This window comes from Gadus morhua, chromosome 3 (assembly GCF_902167405.1).
Source record: "Gadus morhua chromosome 3, gadMor3.0, whole genome shotgun sequence".
Lineage (NCBI taxonomy): Eukaryota > Metazoa > Chordata > Actinopteri > Gadiformes > Gadidae > Gadus > Gadus morhua.
In genome coordinates this window covers 21,797,880-21,818,593 of record NC_044050.1, presented here as the reverse complement: position 1 = coordinate 21,818,593, position 20,714 = coordinate 21,797,880, and the positions used below count along the sequence as shown (strand labels likewise).

General features: G+C 44.2%; 1 protein-coding gene across 2 annotated transcripts in view; it reads right to left on the bottom strand.

The window, feature by feature from the left end:
- Positions 1-20,714, bottom strand: part of ttbk1a (tau tubulin kinase 1a) — a 33,407-nt gene that overhangs the window by 3,225 nt on the left and 9,468 nt on the right. The window contains exons 1-10 of one of the 2 annotated variants that reach the window (XM_030350816.1): positions 19,780-19,855; positions 18,750-18,815; positions 18,384-18,476; positions 18,114-18,239; positions 17,689-17,843; positions 16,248-16,467; positions 15,199-15,371; positions 14,466-14,803; positions 12,952-13,133; positions 506-2,355 (exon numbers count right to left, since the gene is read on the bottom strand). In XM_030350816.1, coding sequence (XP_030206676.1) covers positions 506-2,355; positions 12,952-13,133; positions 14,466-14,803; positions 15,199-15,371; positions 16,248-16,467; positions 17,689-17,843; positions 18,114-18,239; positions 18,384-18,473 — 3,134 coding nt within the window. In that variant the 5' untranslated portion in view covers positions 18,474-18,476; positions 18,750-18,815; positions 19,780-19,855. Of the gene's footprint in view, positions 1-505; positions 2,356-12,951; positions 13,134-14,465; positions 14,804-15,198; positions 15,372-16,247; positions 16,468-17,688; positions 17,844-18,113; positions 18,240-18,383; positions 18,477-18,749; positions 18,816-19,779; positions 19,856-20,714 lie in introns of those variants that run through there. The other variant, XM_030350815.1, reaches the window with a different exon arrangement.

Sequence of the window (20,714 nt, the reverse complement as noted above, 5' to 3'; positions counted from 1 at the left end):
CACCCTTTCTTGTTTGTTTAAATATTCAACTTACCCTATTCCAACTCCTATTTTTAAATATTCTAGTTACTCTTACCAAATTCATATATTTAAATATTCAAATTACCCTAATCTAACTCATATATTTAAACATTCAAATGACCCTAATCCAACTCATATATTTATGTATTTAAATCAACCTAATCCTACTCATATATTTATACATTGAAGTTACCTTAACCCTCACTCATATTAATTTTATTCATGTTACCTTCACACTAACCCAACTCATACATTTATATATTCAAGTTGCCCTCACCCTAACCTAACTCAGATAATTACTAACCATATCTTTACTCATCCAGATGCCAATTTCTCAGATTTATAGATATATTCAAGACACATAACTCAAATCAAGTTCTTTGATTTAAATATAAAACAGATTGCTTGTTTTTGTACTTGTTCTGACTGCGTGTTTCAAATAGAAAACATCTAGCCAAGCCAACACGCTGTTAAGTCCACATACCTATTAGGTGGAGCTGCTGCTCCTTTGCTAGAGCTGGTTCCTGGCGGCAATCGCTGGGAGGGTCGTGTAGCAGGAAGCTCATCTGAGGGCCCCTTAACAGGGGTTAGAAGCCTGGGGGTTAGGGTCCTGGTGCTTAGGGTCCTGGTGGCTTGGGGCCGGGGGGTTTGGGGCCGGGGGGTGAGGGTCCTGGAGGTTTGGGGCCGGGGGGTTTGGGGCCTTGGGATCCTGCTCCGCCCCTCCATGGAGCCGTGCTCCTCAGTCGGCCGGAGACAGGGGCCCCTTCTGGACTCTTCTGAGGTATGGGTGTCCTCTTCTGAGCCTGTGGCGGAGAGAGTTTCTGAAGCCTTCTGTCTTTCCTCGTCCATTGAGGAGAGTGAGGAGGACGTTCCAGAGATCAACCTCTTCCTGATCCAACGGCCCTGCTGCTTCTGCACTAGCAAGCGGGCCAGATCCCCCTGTCTAGCTCGCTTCTGAAGATGGGCCCGGGCAGAGGTGGAGGAAGACCTGTCCGAGCCAGAGTCTTCTCCAGAAGCAAGCACAGGGATGCGACTGCGAGCTTTGGGCCTGATGGACTCTTGTGGTTCTATTGCAGGTTCTTCCTTACTGGCTACTGACTGTTTAACATCCGACTCTTCCAAGATTGCTTCTGGCACAGGCTCTGATGATTGGTTCGGGGCAGTCATGTCACGGCATTTGGGATCTGTCAGAGAGGGCACCTCCGGCGGTGCATGAGTACGCAGCCCCTGCTGGGGTTTTTCTCTCTTTATGAGAATCTGCAGCTCGATTGCGGCTTCCTTAGGTTGAGATAATACATCCTGGTCGCCCTCTCTGACGGACTGAGTGCTAGAAGACATGACGTTTAGGTGTGAGGTCTCGGCGATATGAATGAAAGTGCGTTCAACTTTGGTAAAGGGTGGGGATGCTGGAGTGATCTGGGCGGACGGTCGCAGTTCAAACCGGAGAGCCGGCGACAACCTGCCAGTCTCAGCGCACTCTGCTGGTGCAGGGAGTCCCAGTTTGTCCAGGGGCCTGTCCGTCTGGGCACATGGACTGAGGGCGCAGAGAGTGAGGGCACAGGGAGTAAGGGCACGGGGAGTGAGGGCAGAGGGAGCAAGGGCACAGGGAGTGAGGGCACGGGGAGCGAGGGCAGAGGGAGCAAGGGCACAGGGAGTGAGGGCACGGGGAGCAAGGGCAGAGGGAGCAAGGGCACAGGGAGTGAGGGCACGGGGAGCGAGGGCAGAGGGAGCAAGGGCACAGGGAGTAAGGGCACAGGGAGTGAGGGCACAGGGAGCGAGGACAGAAAGAGTGAGGGCACAGGGAGTGAGGGCACAGGGAGTAAGGGCAGAGGGAGCGAGGGCAGAGGGAGTGAGGGCGCAGGGAGTAAGGGCACAGGGAGTGAGGGCACAGGGAGTGGCTAAACCAGCTTCCAGGAGCTGGTCTCCCCCAGAGGGAGACTTGCGTGTGTCTCCCGGCGAAAAGAGGACCAGGGTCTTGGAGCCATCCTCCAGGTCCGGGTCTACGTCCCCAGCCGACATGGGCTCCCTGACCCTTTGGTCTTCGGCCATGAGGGTGGACGGCGCCGCCTCCTGGCTGCGCTCGGTGCTCTTCTGACTGGCCTCGCTGTGGGACTCACTCTTGGTGACGTCGTCCTCCCCAGGCCCCGGGGGTTCCCAGCGGTCCGTAGGAGGGACGGAGATGCCTCGGCGCTGGGGAAGGGTGCCGGTCAGGATGACCGTGAGCAAATCACTTCTCTGGGCCTGGAGCTGAGGCAGGATGTGGAAGTGTTCCCTGTCTCCACTCTGTCTCTTGGTGCGATAGTCCGGCGAGGCTGGTTCTGTCGGGGACATCACCTAAAAGGACATGATAACCGGTCAGATCATTCAAAAAATAACAAAAAACAAAACATTTGAGTGTATCTATCTCACTATCGTTCTCAAATCACAATCACACTGTATCACATCCCACTCACACTGAAGGAAGAAAGACAACAATGTAAGCATTTGCCGCCAAACCATTTAATGTAATTTTGGTTGTACACAAGCATTTCAAGATTGTCTTGATTACATACATTGATATAAAAGGCACAAAAATGCATTGCACTTTCTTCTTTGACAGTCTGATACCTGGTGATTTTCAAGTGTTTCCCTTTATAAAGATAGCATACACCCTGTACATACTAGGACCATCAACAAGCATGCTTTCAGAGATGACCATCCTTTACCTTTCTGTATATATGTACACACAGTATTATCTATCTTTCTGTATATATGTACACACAGTATTATCTACCTTTCTGTATATATGTACACAGTATTCTTGTATTCATTTAAAAAAAGGTTTAAAATACATGCTGGACCTGCAAATTACACAAGCAGTAACTGTACAATTATGTAGTGATAAAAAAAGACTATTTATTTGATATCCAATTATATTTTATATTATCTATACTATTTTATATAGTATTATACAATAAAATATATATATATAATATATATATATATATATTAGTCTATATACTATCAGATATTTTATTATATATACTATTATATATTATTACATACAATATTATATACGCTATTATGTATAACATTATATAGATATAATTATATATACTATTATATATATATCTATACCATAATATACACTATATATTCTACCTGTGGAGGACACTCACGGATCAGTCAAACCTATCATTAACCCTGACTTACGGATCAACCCAACCTAGCCCTAACCCTGACCCAAGGATGAGACCAACCTAGACCTAACCCTTACACAAAGATCTGATCAACCTAGAACTAACCCTGACTCAAGGATCAGCCCAACCTAACCGTGACTCAAGAATTAGACAAACCTAGCCCTAAGCGTGACTCGATAATTAGACCAACCTAGCCCTGACTCAAGAATCAGACCAACCTAACCCTGACAATTGAATAAGACCAAACCTGCCCTAACCCTGACTCACAGATCAGACCAACCTAATTCTAAATCACGGACCAGACCAACCTAACCCTGACTCAAGAATAAGACCAAACATGTCCTTACCCTGACTCAAGGGTCAACCTCAAGGGTCAAAGACACAAACACGCGTGACACCCAGGAATGACTGGACTTTAAATCCATGAAATAGAAATAATGCACAATATGCATACAACATCGATTTGGTAAAAGGACACAATGTCAGAGTTTCTAAAGGTATCCAGAGTTCTGATGAAGGCACCTTCTAAGTGTTTGAGGAGATGATGATGGTGGAGTTTTCTTATGTGCATATTATGAATGTTACCGCCAATGATAGATACATAGTGCCATATTAAGTACATGACAGCAAGTACCTACAGTAAATGACGCTAGCACTGATTTAATTCTATGATGGTTTGAAGAGCATTGTGACTGTAATTATGCTCGTCATCTGTGAGCTACATTGATCCGTGAGTATCTTCTCTACAGTTTTGACTATATACAATATCACAGGGTCTTTACAGTCTTACAGAGGTTTGTGTTCATAATCATATCATAGTTCATCTTTAGAATCAGAGTTGTGTGTCGTACGTACAGCAGTTCACATGCAATCTCCAGTCATCAGTCTATGGTTACAATATATTTTTATTTCCCATGTGAATTCCTTTTAAAGTGGGTGACATTACATACAGACAAGATGACAATCATTTACAGCATTATTCTTCTCCTGTGCAAAATAAGTCAGGATTAAGCAGCTAGATCCACATAGGCCCTTTTCTGAAACATTGCATCACAATCTTACCCCACATACCTATAACCCTACATATCCCTGCATAACCATACTTAACCCTACATAACCTTATCTCACTCTACATACCCTTACCCTCCTTAACCCTTTCCTTATCTCACCCTACATTACCCTAACCCCCCTTAACCCTACATAACCCTAATCCTATCTCACCCTAAATAATCCCAACCCCTTTAACCCTAACCTATCTAATCCCACATAACCCTAACCACCCTTAACCCCCCCCTTAAAACCTACATAACCCTTACTTAATTTTTTACCCTACATAACCCTAACCCCCCCCCATCTCTTTTCTGATACGTTGAGCCATTAAGCATTAGGAAACTTCATTAAATCATGATATCATGCGTTTATATGAGGAGCTTGACCATTCATTCTAACCCATTGATTGCTACTTTTACTTCATGTAGCCCTTTACCATCTTGAAAGAGCAACCAGAACAAGGTCATATCTCAGTTTGTGAATGTTTATTTAGGGAGTAACTATCTCTGTTTGTGTATGGTATAATGTCTCTTTAAGGATAAACCATCTTCGTTTGTGAATGGCATAATATTTATTTGTGATCTGAATAGGAAAATGGTAGACAATCTAGGCGTCTAAATACTATGATAGAGTTTGATGAACATCTTACTTATTGCAACTCTGGTTTGCACCCAAACATTCATTTTGTTGAATCCTTTGCTGATATATTCAATTATAAAGTGCAACAGAAGGCCAAACAAGTTGCAGCAAGTATTAATACTGTCAGCTGAAGAAAAACAGACTGGGAACAAAAGGTAATGTAGCAGGCCTTGTGGGAAATATCCCCAAACTGAACACTCGAACATAAGATACTTGTCAATGTATCTTTCGGGAAGCACACGTCTTTTTTACAGCACCTGTCTGTCCTTGTTTTCATGATCTCTGAAAAAGCAGCAAGCTGCTTCAAGCTAGCTCATACAAACCTCTAACCAGCATCCTAACCCTAACCACAACCCACAAACCTCCAACCACGCATCCTGACCCTAACCATAATTCACAGACCTCCAACCACGCATCCTTACCCTAACCACAATCCACCAGCTAGGCTCCGAACAACATTCCGTCGGCCAATCAGCGAATCCCAGCGAGTGATGTAGATGGTGAGGAAAGTGGGAAGTACCGCTTTGGACAATTCTACAATTGAGTCAGTAACGTCATCATATTAATGCTCCTTGGAATTAGTTTGAATGCAATTCCGTTTGACTTCAATGGAAATGGTAGCTTTAACTTTCGCTGTTGGTGTTTGCTATGAAAATACAGCATTTCAATATAGTTCATGGGGATTGGGGGATCAGAATGGTTGGCAAAGTAAAGTTTGACGCCCCTCCACAAACCACTTAACTTTCCAGACCTCGTGAGCAAAGGGAACGCGGTCTGGTTGTGCGAGGCTAGCAAAAAGCAGAAAGAAGACAAACCTATTTATGCGTCAGGACAAAGAAGCCTCAATGACAACTTGCATTAGTGCATTCATTGCTTGAGCTTATGGCCTTCTCTCAAATCTTAAACACTACTGATGTTCGGAGGAGACCATAGGGCCTTTGTATTGCTCTGTAGAAGAGGAGATCAGAAGGTGCTGGCGTGACATTCTAGAAATGATGTGATTGGCTGCCATCATGACCAAGAAAAGATGCTACCTCGCCGCGTCGCTCTGTTTCAGTCTCCTTGGCAAGCATCTCTTAATCCCCAAGGTCCTCTCAATACGTGTGCCAGCTGTCTGGCGTGTGCAACATGTCATCTGCTTCAAGAGATTATTGCATGGGGAAAAAAAACATTTCTCCGGAGTCCGGACAGCGCCAGTAGCTGGAGCTCCGTGGGTAAGCATGTGTTCATCTACTTCAACAGCAGTGGGTGTGTCCTACCTTGTGATAAGCATGGCTTGTTGTGGTCAGTGTATTGGTGTGTCCCAGCATGCACCAGTCCCTTTTTTTAGCCTGTAAGCTTAGCTCGAGTTCTTGTTCATCAGCTTGGCCAACATCTGCTGGAGCTGTGTCCGGGACACGTTCAGCACAGAGTGTCTGCTCCGGGGGCTACCCGGGCTCTGCAGGGGGGCGTGACGGCGCCGCGGTGACGCCGTGAGGTGCGCCGGGCTGCTCTCGGCCGAGCGGCTGCGCTGGATGAAGCTCCCTGTGCCGTGGGGATACTGTTCCGTCTCCAGAGTGGACGACGAGAAGACATAGGAGGCCAGCCTCCTCAGCTGATTGGGCCGTGGGTGGGGCCTGTCTTCCTCCAACTGTATAGGGACCAATCAGAGGAGGGAGGGCAGGACGTTAAGGAGAGGACCAGGGTTCCAACGCCAGTAACTATGGTTGCACAAACATGCCTTTCTATCAAGTTTTTAAAAGACGGGTAAGAGGAAGGCCTTCTACGACCGTCCGCTCTTACACTGAGGGAAAAACCGGAGATATTTAGCAGTGTGTAATATTCTACACCCAACAGACTGATAGCTGTTTGGGAATACTGATTATTCAGACTAGCATCCTTCTTGCCGGAAAAGACAGGGCAAACATGTTCCCACAATGCACTTGGAAAGAAGGAATGACCAACACAAGCACATAGCTCACTAGCCTACAGAAGGCCTTGCACCAGTAGACTGCTGACTGTTTACACGTTGAGGTTAAGAAGACACACAACAGAAGAAAGACATGGAGTCATCAAGCACACGAAACAGACACATTGGAGAAAGGTAAGGAGCATGGCTGAACACAACAAAGGGTTGAGATAGTAACAAGAGAGGTAGAGGACTAGCCTAAACTGTGCTTACCCCAAAACACCTCTTTATTTCTTCTTCTGTTCTTCAATGGCACCCTCGCTCTGTCTCTGTCTCCACAGGTGAGTCACACTTCACATACTGTACTTTTAAGTGGCAAGTTTTTGCAAAGGCAGTGGTGGTTACGTCAATGGAAAAGGATCGCAGAGGAGAATGACACTCCTTGACCAAGAGTAGCGTCTCCTTGATGCACTGAAATAAGAGCAGTAAGGGGCTTGGAGAGAGCGACGGCAGGGGATTGAGCACCACCGTGCTGCTCACAAGGAAGGGAAATCCTGAACTGACTTCTGCTCACGATGAGCATCAGGTCTTCAGTCTAAGCATGTCTTGGGTTCATAAAGTACATCTTATCTTCTCTGAGCGAGGCGGAAGTGTCAGGTGTTGATGTTTCTCTGTTTGTCGGTAACAGCATTATAAAGCAACATGCTGCACATTTGCAGGCCTGGTTTCTGTAACTGCTGTCCTATATTTCTGATAACCAACAAGTATGGCTTGATTCGCTGAAGAACCAACAATCAGTCAGCACTAATCAGCAAGTATCAGTTTAGGTTGTTAATTAGTCATTTCAAATTTAATCGAAGTCATCTACTTTCCCACAAGCCCCTCTAGAGACAACCCTACAAAACAAACCCTCACGCCAACACTAAGCCTAACCATCTAGAGACAACCCTACAAAACAAACCATCAGCCAACACTAACCCTTACCATGTAGAGCCGCCCCTACAAAACAAACCCTCACGCCAATACTAACCCCAACCCTTTAGAGTCGACCTTAGACCACTAACAGTAAGTCTCTAGAGTCGACCCTAGACCACTAACACTGAGCCTCTAGTCACCCCTAGACCACTAACACTGAGCCTGTAGTCACCCCTAGACCACTAACACTGAGCCTCTAGTCACCTCTAGACCACTAACACTGAGCCTGTAGTCACCCCTAGACCACTAACACTGAGCCTGTAGTCACCCCTAGACCACTAACACTGAGCTTGTAGTCACCCCTAGACCACTAACACTGAGCCTGTAGTCACCCCTAGACCACTAACACTGAGCCTGTAGTCACCCCTAGACCACAAACACTGAGCCTGTAGTCACCCCTAGACCACTAACACTGAGCCTGTAGTCACCCCTAGACCACTAACAGTGAGCCTATAGTCACCCCTAGACCACTAACACTGAGCCTGTAGTCACCCCTAGACCACTAACACTGAGCCTGTAGAGTCTATAGAAATAGCACTATATCTTTTCTGCCTTCTAGGGTAATGTGGGTTACAATCAATCCTGGTCACTCACTTCAATCCAGCTCGTAATTCAACATTTTCCAATGTCTGGTCGACACTGAAATTACATGCAGAGCCTCCCCACCTCCCAATAATAACAGAGAAAGATCGGTTGTCGAGTCGTCAAAGCAACCTTTCAACCTTGCTATTGTCTATGGTTAAAAATGTGCAGCATGAATGAGAATGAACAACATTATTCATATTTAAATTTTTGTATCGCGCTTATGAACATACGCATTCAAAACTATAAGAAATGACCAAAATTCTCCACTTCTTTCTGATCGACTTAATAGACAAAGTATATTTAGCAACAAACTGCTTTCTCTTAATTACTTTCCCCAAAAATGTGTTAAAATAATAATATATATACCTGCACTGCAGCAATAATCGGTGTCAAGCAAGTAGCGTCAATAGGGAAAACCGTTCAAACCATGAGCTAAAAAGGGAATTGTTGGATCATCACACCACCAGTGACATGGTGTAAGAGTTTGAGATCAATAGTACACCACAAAGCCTTGAACCTCTATAGTCAATTGGCAATCACCTAGCCCTATAGCCAATAAATGGCTTGAAGAGAAGCAACATAAATATGGAAGGAGATAGGGGCAGGTGAGATACAAGAAAGACAAGATAAGCACTCTCCAAGTAAAGAAGCCAAGTACATTTAAAATAACTGAATGTTCGAAAGTGTCATGTTTTTGCTCTTTGTCTCACCGAAAAAAAAGTCTGCAAAGGATAATTTGTACCATGGACAGGAAGAACGTTTCTCTGCTTCCTCACCCTTTACCCTCTGTTCAGTAAATGTTTTGACATGTTTATCCTTCCAATGTCCTGTCTTTCCTGTACCAAAAGCAGTGTTCTCAAGGTAAAACGTCATGCTGAGTCCAAATATCTAGGTGACGTGAACATAGATACGTCACCTATAGGGTCAATAGGATCCTACAATATGGTGGCCATGGCCTAATGAATACATCATATTAGCCATCATTTGGTTTCGTCCGTGTCTGACAATATGTTTGGTTGAGGTCAGACTCGAACCGACTACCCCATGGTCATGTTCCCTACACTGTACCACTACACCATATGTATAAAACCAAGAGCAGATGCGACAATATTTTGAGAAGGAGCAGTTTTCCATGTGTAGAGGAATTGGTGAGCTTTGAAGGTATGGTAAAATGGCATTTGTATGCCAAAAAAAACAGGTTTACGGTAGTAAACATCTCAAAATAATCACCAAGCATGTTACTAAAGTATATTGTGTCAGAATCCACCGTCAAAATAGATTTTAGAGAAATGATGTGTGTAACCCTCTAAGGCTCAGCCTGCTCCGAAGAGAGGTCTCGGTTTAGATAGCCATGAAATTTGGGCTCTTGTGAGCATGTTCTAGTGTCTTATAGTGTTAGGATAAGGACATGTTCTAGTGTCTTAGTGTTAGGAATGAGGACATGTTGTGTCTTAGACTGAGGATCTAGACATGTTCTAGTGTTGTATAGTGTTAGGATAAGGTCATGTTCTAGTGTCTTCGTGTTAGGAATGAGGACATGTTCTAGTGTCTTAGTCTGAGGATCTAGACATGTTCTAGTGTTGTATAGTGTTAGGATAAGGACATGTTCTAGTGTCTTAATGCTAGGAAGGAGGACATGTTCTAGTGTCTTAATCTGAGGATCTAGACATGTTCTAGTGTTGTATAGTGTTAGGATGTGGACATGTTCTAGTGTTTTGCAGAGCATCAAGCAGTATGAGGCCTGTAAGGATTCCTTAATTTCAAATATCATTACAAGTCATCAGTCAACAAATGAATAAAACATGATCAGCAGAATTATGCACAAATATTTAGCCATATCTTTCCTCCTAGATGACTGATATTCAGAATTAATAAATACAATCATTTCCTATTCGGTATCACACACACTCCACCGAATCATGGTCAAAACCTTAAATTAATTATGTTGGGTACCAGATTTAGGTCTTGAGCAAGACAAACAGGTGGAACAGATTATTGATGAGTGGTTCTTAAGCATAATTCATAGAAAGGCAATAGAGTCTGTCTTGCCAGTGGCATGAGTAATCTGTCCTCAACTCTCATGAAGGTTGTGCACATGTCAACACAACATAAAACAGGCTTTTGATGATTAATTCAAACAGAAGCACCACCAAAACTAACCCTATCCCTAACTAATACCGTACCTTATCTAGTTTGATTGTCTTTACCAAATATACACACAAGGTTTACATCATGGACATGAAATGCATACAATACTGCAATATATGAATAACTAAGCAATGGTTTTCTGTATGCATACACGTACATACACAAAAACACACACACGCACACACACACACACACACACACACACACACACACACACACACACACACACACACACACACACACACACACACACACACACACACACACACACACAGCTATATATATATATGAAAGGAACTGCTTGTGAAACAACATCTTGGTTGCATTCTGGAGACCTTAGTATATCTAACCCTAACCTTTCCTTCTCTTTCCCAAAACTGCGATTCAGGCATTATATGTAATTATGTCCAGATATTATATTATATATATACTATTTAATACTACAGGTTTAATATTATATGTACTATATGTAAGGCCTAAACCATTCATTATATTATATACTGTTAACTTTATAATACTACAGGTTTAATACTATATTATGAACTAAATGTAAGGTATAAACCAAGATGTTCTCTTATAGTAAAAATAATGTGGTGCTACAGCCGAGACGCAGTTACAATAATGGGATAAATAAATATATCTTGCTTTTTATATTACAGCTAATTGCCTAAAGTGGAAAGGAGAGAAAGGCAGGGCCGGCCACCTTCAGAAGATATCAGTTACAGGATGGGATGATTTTGATTGATGCAATTAATTGAATCTCTATTGATAAGCATCACTACAGATATGTCCAGGTCAGTTCAAGCTACAAGCTCATTTAAATATTAAGAATTACAACTAATAATATTGCATTCGGGCCCGTCCAATAAAAGTGGTAAGATAACCTTGAGCAAACCAATGAAAACGTTCTTCACATAATAAACCCGAACCTAACCCTAACTCAAGCACTAACGCCCGATCCAGACAGGCAGTGAGTGACAGCTTTGACTCTGATATACTATGTCCCTTGCAGTGTGATATAGGTGTGTTGAGTCACCACTGCAGTGTGATATAGGTGTGTTGAGTCACCACTGCAGTGTGATATAGGTGTGTTGAGTCACCACTGCAGTGTGATATAGGTGTGTTGAGTCACCACTGCAGTGTGATATAGGTGTGTTGAGTCACCACTGCAGTGTGTCGACAGTGTACATATCATTAGCAACCATTTGCTTCTACCAAGGATGAGCTTTCCTGGTGATGATACCCAGTATTTAGGGTATTGGATATGCTTATTTGTCAAGCAATAAAGCTAAAATATTAAACCAAAAATTATTACCTTAAAAGGGACATATTATTGCACATTTTCAAAACGGCTTGTAACGGCTAATCACACTCACACCTGGTGGTATAATATGTCCCCATTAACCCTGCCAATCCTTACCTAACCCTGCTAACACTAACCATAGCTCAGTGTCTATAGTGCTAACCCAAACCCGCACACCCTGCTAACCCTAAATAATCTACCCTAACCTAACCCAAACCTTAATCCTAACCCAAAATAGTATTAACCCTAACCTATTCCTAACCTTAATCCTTACCCCCATAATAAACTCTAATCCAACCCTAAATGATAAACCCTAACTAACCCTTAATGATAAACCCTAACCTAACAGCAACCTTCATCCTAATTGTACCTGATAAACCCTAATCTAACCCTAAATGATACACTCTAACCGTAACCCAATCCTAGCCCTATATAATCAACTTTAACCTAACCCTTCTAATATCCCTAAACCAAACCTGCAGAGTACCAGGATTGTCTGCATTTCAATCACACCTTTAGGGGAGGAAGACAATTGCCATACTTAAGGTGAACCAAGATGGTGCCTCTGTCATCTCATCAGATAGCAGGTTTGTTCAGTCAATAAAACACTCTAAATGTTACACTTTTGGACAAAACAATGTGTGGATAGCAAGTAAGTGCTAAATGTAGGAAATTAAGAAAAATTACAAAACATCGTCCAAGGCACCAGGAGTTCAAGCTGTAGCTAGACATGCTGGTTTAGTGGTACCAGGAGGACTAGTTATAGCTAGTTCTATCAGGAGGTCAAGTTATAGCTAGACCAGCTGGTCAAGGGGTATCAGGAGGACTAGTTATAGCTAGATCAGCTGGTCAAGTGCTATCAGGAGCACTAGTTATAGCTAGACCAGCTAGTCAAGGTATATTAGCAGGTCTAGTTATAGCTAGAACAGCTGGTCAATTGCTATCAGGAGGACTATTTATAGATAGACCAGCTTGTCAAGAGGTATAAGGAGGACTAGTTATATCTAGACCAGCTGGTCAAGTGCTATCAGGAGGACTAGTTATAGCTCGAACAGCTGGTTTAGTGGAATAAGGAGGACTAGTTATAGCTCGACCAGCTGGTCAAGTGGTGTCAGCTGGTCCAGCTCTAGCTAGGCCTGGTGAGGTCGTTGCGAGGCTCTTACCGGTCTGTGGGGTCCGATGGGGTCCGACTCTCTCCTGCGGGGGCGTCCTGAAGGGAGCGAGTGGCACGGCGACTGGGCCGGGCTGCCCCCACTCCTTCTGGAAGCCTCTTCCTCGGTGAGCGTCAGCATCCCACGACTGCTGTCCCTCCCGTGTGTCTTTGGACGGACCACCAGCTCCCCAGCTGAAGAGAAACACACTGTGAGTGCATTGCTCAGACAGACATACATCTCCTCTTAGCCACAGTTACTCATTTCCGTTTCCCTCTCACTTGCATTAACTACTGACGTACACTAACATGTACATTACCCAAACCAAACCTGAATATTACCCTAACCAAACATGTACTTTAGCCCACCCGAACCTTTACATTAACCTAACCAAACCTATAAATTATGAACGACCCCTAAGCAGTCATTACCTTAAACAAACATGTATTTAACCTAAACTACACATGTATATTAACCAAACCAAACCTGTACTTAACTTAAATTAAACATGTACGTTCCCTACACCAAACCTGTAAATCAAGCTTAAAAAACAGGTCATTAAACCAGTCATTAGCTATGTGGGCGTGAGTGTGGGTGGATAATGGCTGGTGAAGCAGCCTCACATTGCTGAGTCCAATCAGACACGGCAACAACACCAGGCCATGTATCATTGTCAAACCTTTACAAAAAAAGGTCTTCAAACAGCACCACCCTGGGTCCTTTGCTGGAGGAGTCCCATAGAGTCCCGTTGCGTGTAGCGTGGACATTGCTACAACCTACACCAAATCTTGTACGTCAGCCAAATCAAACCTGTACGTTATTAAACCCTAACCAGTCAGTACCCAAACCAAACCTGTACGTTAATAAACCCTAACCAGTCAGTACCCAAACCAAACCTGTACGTTATTAAACCCTAACCAGTCAGTACCCAAACCAAACCTGTACGTTATTAAACCCTAACCAGTCAGTACCCAAACCAAACCTGTACGTCGTTCAAATCAAACCTCTCCTTTACCCCCCCAAAAAACGGTACAATTCCCAAACCAAATCTGTACATGACTCTTCCAAACCTGTACATTACTCTTACAAACCTGTACATTGCCAAAACTAAACATGTGCTTGACCCTTATACAGTTCATATATACACACACACACACACACAGACACAAACCTGTATAATTCCAAAACCAAATCTGCAATTTAACCAAACCAAAACTGTACATTACCTAAACTATACTAGTAATAACCCAAACAAAACCTGTTCTCTACCTTAACCAAAACAGTACATTACCCCGACCAAACTAGTTTATTACCCTCACAAAACCAGTACATTACCTAAACAAAACATGTACATTACCCAAAGAAAACAAGTACCCTACCTAACCTTTCTGTCGGTCTACCAACAAACCAGAAGGATGGATTGGCAGGCAGACTGCTGACGGCTGGATGGCGAGAGAGCCTAACCCTAAGGAACCCTAAGGAAGCCTAAGGAACCCTAAGGAACCCTAAGGAACCCTGACCCTGACCTGCAGTCCTCAGGCGCCTCTTCTCCTCCTGCTCCTCCAGGGGTCGGAGCTCCTCCGGCTCTTCGTCCGTGGTGCCCGAGGTGGTGGGCTGGAAGTCGCGGAGCTCCGTCTCCTTGTCGATGATCACCCACTCCTTGCTGTCGAAGTCCTCCTCCTCGGCCAGCGGCACCGAGCGGATGAAGGCGTTGCTGTGGGCCTCCTGGTCCCCGGACGCCACCGAGCCGTCCTGGCGCCCGCTCGCCTGCCGGTCGCCACGGCAACCGTCGATGGACAACATCTGGGCCGGCTGGGAGGAGTAGACGTGGCGCGACGGAGAGCCCAGGATGTCCATCCTAGACCTGTTGGACATCCGACACACACACACACACACACACACACACACACATGGACACACGCGCACGCACACACACTCTCATAAAACCATTCATACACACAAACATTCACACACACACACACACACATACACACACACACACACAAGCACACACATATTCATACACAAACACACACAAACACATGCACACAGTTAATACGTATGTTCAGTTCTTTACATGTTAACTAGTTAATGCTAATGTATATATGAATAATAAGAAGGTACAGTAACCATCCGACTGAGAGCTGAGGTTATAGAGCTGTCCTCTTAGGTAGAGGTGCAGGTAGAGAGCTCACCTATCAGGTAAAGGTACAGTAAGTGAGCTGATCTGTCAGGCACAGATACAGTGAGTGAGCTGACCTCTGGCCGTTGACGTCCGCGCGTCCGTCGGCGGCCGAGACGCGGTCCGACTCGGGGCTGTTGATGCGACGGTAGCGCAGGGAACGCACCTGCGCCCCAGGTGACTCCACAGCCCCGCCTCTCCCAGGGGACACTGGGCACGCCCCCCGACTCGCCTCCTCCTCACCAGCACCCTGGGGACGGAGGATCCAGAGGGGGGCAGGAGCGTTAACTAGCATGTTTTAACTAGCATGTTTTAACTAGCATGAGCTGACTCACTCTTTGAAACCCTAACTCTCCCTAAACTGCCTCATCCCCCCATCCCCTTTAGTTTCCCCAAACCCTGTATTTTTCCCTAACATATTAACACATTAACACAATATAACCAGAGCATTAATCCTGTGTTGATACATGATTAATATTATATTAACATAGTATTAATACATAAACACAACATTAACCGAGTATTAATACTGTGTTGATAAATGATTAATATATTAGTAACATAGTAACACAATATTATCAGAGTACTAATAATGTGTTGATTCATGATTAATACAATATTAACATAGTATTTAGACATTGACACAATATTAACAGAGTATTAATACTGTGTTGATTAATACACTATTAACATAGTGTTTACACATTAACAGGGTATTAATACTGTGTTTATACATGATTAATATAATATTATCATATTATTAGCAGAGTATTAATACTGTGTTGATACATGATTAATACAATATTAACATAGAATTAGTACTGTGTTGATACATGATTAATACAATATTAACATAGAATTAGTACTGTGTTGATACATGATTAATACAATATTAACAGAGTATTAATACTGTGTTGATACATGATTAATACAATATTAACAGAGTATTAATACCGTGTTGATACATGATTAATACAATATTAACAGAGTATTAATACCGTGTTGATACATGATTAATACAATATTAACAGAGTATTAATACTGTGTTGATACATGATTAATACAATATTAACAGAGTATTAATACTGTGTTGATACATGACTAACACACTACGAACACACGATACCTTGGTGAGGCTGATCCGCAGCTTGTTGCGGTTGAAGTCGGTGTCCTCCCAGCCCTCCCCTCCCTCCCCGGGGGCCTGGGGGGCCGGCTCCCCGCTGGGCCGGCCGGGCTGGGGGCCAGCGGGGGGGGCGTTCTCCTGGTCACTCAGGTGCTCGTCCTGAAGAACATCATCCGTGTTCTCTCTCAGCACGTCTCCACCTGGGACCGAGCTGACCACAGCCCTGGACCGACAGGATGTCAAGAGAAGAGCGTAGCGTCGTTACACTCCGGAACACCACACTCATCATCATCACACCCATGAATAAACCTTCTGAGGGTCAGGGTCAGGGTCGACCTCACCCAGGACTGTAGTCGACCCTGACCCTAGCCCTGCTCTGACCCTAACCTTTCGCTGCTCTGACCCTAACCTTTACCCTTCTCTGACCCTAACCCTTACCCATCTCTGAGCCTAACCCTTACCCTGCTCTGACCTTAACCCTTACCCTTCTCTGGCCCTAACCCCTACCCTTCTCTGACCCTAACCCTTACCCTGCTCTGACCCTAACCCTTACCCTTCTCTGACCCTAACCCTTACCCTTCTCTGACCCTAACCCTTACCCTTCTCTGGCCCTAACCCTTACCCTTCTCTGACCCTAACCCTTACCCTTCTCTGGCCCTAACCTTTACCCTGCTCTGACCCTAACCCTTACCCTGCTCTGACCCTAACCCTTACCCCTCTCTGAGCCTAACCCTTACCCTGCTCTGACCCTAACCCTTACCCCTCTCTGAGCCTAACCCTTAACCTGCTCTGACCCTAACCCTTACCCTTCTCTGGCCCTAACCTTTACCCTGCTCTGACCCTAACCCTTACCCTTCTCTGGCCCTAACCCTTACCCTTCTCTGACCCTAACCCTTACCCTGCTCTGACCCTAACCCTTACCCTTCTCTGACCCTAACCCTTACCCTGCTCTGACCCTAACCCTTACCCTTCTCTGACCCTAACCCTTACCCTTCTCTGACCCTAACCCTTACCCTGCTCTGACCCTAACCCTTACCCTGCTCTGACCCTAACCCTTACCCCTCTCTGACCCTATCCCTTACCCATCTCTGACCCTAACCCTGACCGTGCTCTGACCCTAAACCTGTTCTGACTCTAACCCAGGGTGCTGGGTGCTGGCTTGACCCTCAACTTCAACAGAAAAATGGTTTTTCATGCATAAAACGGTTCTACACATGTTTAGTTCAACTTTCATTCATAACATTGTTCAAATTGGTCTGGAGATCTTGGCTAGGTTAGGTAAGCTTTCATTCATAAAATGAGTCTACATAAAGTTTGTTCAGCAAGGAGCAGTATACACAAAACACATATGTACTGTATTTATGAATTGTTAATGTGTGGAATAAGTGTTACATGACATTACGAGTTTTACTGTTTGATGACTGAAGGATGTTTTGGTCCTTACCCCAAGACTGCGGCAGTGGGTCGCGTATTTTGCTGTGGTTGAGTTGAGGTGCTGGTAGACAACGTGACATCACTTCCTCCCTTCTCCCAATCAAAGGGCTCGTTCTCTGTGATGATGCGTTCCTTCATGCTATTTTCAAACACCGACATCAGCAGCTAGAACACAGGACAAAACAAAGCTTAAGATAACGGCTAATATATTTAGGACAAGACAAAGCCAAAGATAGCAGCTAATGTCTATAGGGCAAGACAAAGCTAAAGCTAAAGGCCAATATATTTAGGACAAGACATAGCTAAAACAAAAGGCCAATGTCTATAGGACAAGACATCGCTACAAATAATGGGTAAGACAAGGCTAACAGTCAATGCCTATAGAACAGGGGGTTTGGTATTGGCATCTTAGGTTAGGTATAGTAATATATAGACCTGGTAGTCAGGTTTGGTGTAGTAGTCCAGGGCCAGGACGTGTTCCAGGAAGATGTTGAACTCCGAGGGCATGTGTTTGAGCAACATGCGGTGATCGTAGCGCTCTTTGATCTGACCCACTTGTTCCTGGAACACAGCATTAAAAAAACAAAGTCACCGTTAGAATTCGCAGTTAAAGTCATCAATGTGTGGTATGTATATATACGATAAACATAAGATATAAATGTTTGTCATCTTAATATAAAATTAAAATTACATCTTATGTCTCACCTTATCCTTGATTTTTCGCCATGGCAACTGGCCAACAGCAAACTCCACCAACATGTAAAATAATGACCACAGATCGTCATGGCGACCCATTTCCTAAAAAAAGATACAACACAACAATATAAGAATGGTTTCAAGAGTGAGACGGGGGGTTAGTAAGCATGCTTTCTAGTGTAAAATGAATGGTTGATAGTTTGATTTATATTGTAAGATAGAGGATTAGTAAGTATGGTTTCTAGCGTGAGATAGAGGGTAGTAAGTGTGGTTCTAGTCTGACATGGATGGTAGTTAGTATGTTTCTAATGTGGAAGGTAGTTAATGTGGTTCTAGTGTGGGAGGGAGGGTCGGGGTTAATAAGGAGGAACTGACCTTGTTCTTGTGAGCATTGACAGATGCATAACGGACCGTTCCTCTGAAGCCTGCCACCGTTCTGGGCTGAAGATAGGCACAAAACAGGTCTCAGATCTCAACATAAAGTGAATGATGGAGGGTTACCCCAATACCCCTAACCATAACGCTAACCATAACAGTGACCTCGCTAAAGCTAGGGAGTATGTGGTTCACTTAGTGTTGTGTAAATATTATATAAGTTGATAGATGTCTTGTTGAGATGATCTGATATCTTAATGCCGTGGAAATATGTGATGTCAGAAAGGCAATGTCTCCCTAACCTCTAACCCTAACCTAACTTTCATCTCGTGCCCACAGGTGTGGGTGTGATTAGCTGGTACAAGCCGTTTGGCACAGGGAAGGAATGATTTTCATAGAGATCACATGTGGGCGTGTCCACCCAGATATATGAAGGATAGATGAGCAACTTTTGCTACAATCCTATCCAGGACATCTAGGTAAACACGCCCACTTGTGACGTCACTATGAAAATCATTCCTTCCCTGTGCCAAACGGCTTGTACCAGCTAATCACACCCACACCTGGTGGAATGACATGAGCCCTTTAACTTTCTAATCTTAAAGTGTTGGAAGATAACACATACGATTATGTTCTCAAGGGTTATCAAAATGTGGATTACTGTTCAATCTTATCCGATCTCAAGTAATTTCAACCTTCTGCTCCTTTTGGTAGATTTAATGGGTGTAGTCTATTTACTGTTTTTGGAGATTAATGACTTGGCGTCTTAATCCTTAACCCTAACCTCTTAACCCTGGGCCTAACCCTTACCTCTTAACCCTGGGCCTAGCCCCAACCTATTTACATTAACCCTGGGCCTAGCCCTAATCTCTTAACCCTAGTCCTAACCCTGTCCCCTTTACCTTAACCCTGGGCCTAGTCCTAACCCTAACCACTTTACCTTAACCCTGAACCTGGTGGTAAATTAGGAACCCATCCCAGTCCTGGAAGTGTGAATGGGATTCCTCTGTTACTGTAGAAGAACACTCACTTCCTGGGGTTCCCATGGGAACAGCTGGTTACCATTGGTAGCTGATGGAGAAATGGGGCAGCATGCGGGTCAAAATCATAAAATCCAAAGGAACTGAAAGAAAAACAAATGAAAGTAATAAAAAACAACAACTAAATCAAAAAGACCAAACAATGTGATGAAACTTAAATGCTGAAAGGTGCTGTAGGCAAGACGAATCCCTAAATACCTTAATAATTTGAGTGCAACTTGTTAGACATGGCCCGTCTGTCAGCCATTAGTGAGTAAGTGAGAATATCTGTTCCGGTTGCCTGCGCTGCCTCTTCTGAGACCATTGAGAGACCACTCCCATCTCTTTTATGACCTTTCAGGGTATGTCCTCCCTGATTGGTTCAGAGAATCCACCCCCATGCTACTTCTGAAACCGTTTATATTTTATTCTGTTAATTTTAATTCTCTAGAAGGTTTGGGTGAGGGTTTGCTTATGGTACCTAAACCTAACCCTAACTAGCTAGGGGTAGCATAGTGATTAGCACTGCTGCCTCACATGGTTAGGCTTAGCTAAGGGTACCAAACCTTAACCATTGCTCATCGCTAGGGATGTTATGTTCTGCCAATGTTCACATGGGTTTACTCCGGGTGCTCAGATTTCTCCCCACGACACATAAAACATGCTAGTTAACGCTCCTGCCCTGCCCATAAGCTAAGCAAGGGCTCTACACTGGATTCGGTTCTTGTGTGCCAAACCGTGGCACACAAGAACTGCTCCTAGCTTCTACCTAGGATAGGTTAAATGCAGAGGATGAATTTCCCCATGGGATCAATAAGTTGACCAGATCCACCCTCTTCACTAGCCAAAAGGGAGTTCTGTAAGTCTCATGATGTGCCGGTTGATCCTGGTATCTGTACTGGATGAACCAGTTTGAAGCAGGTCATGCTGAGAATGTGAGGGACTA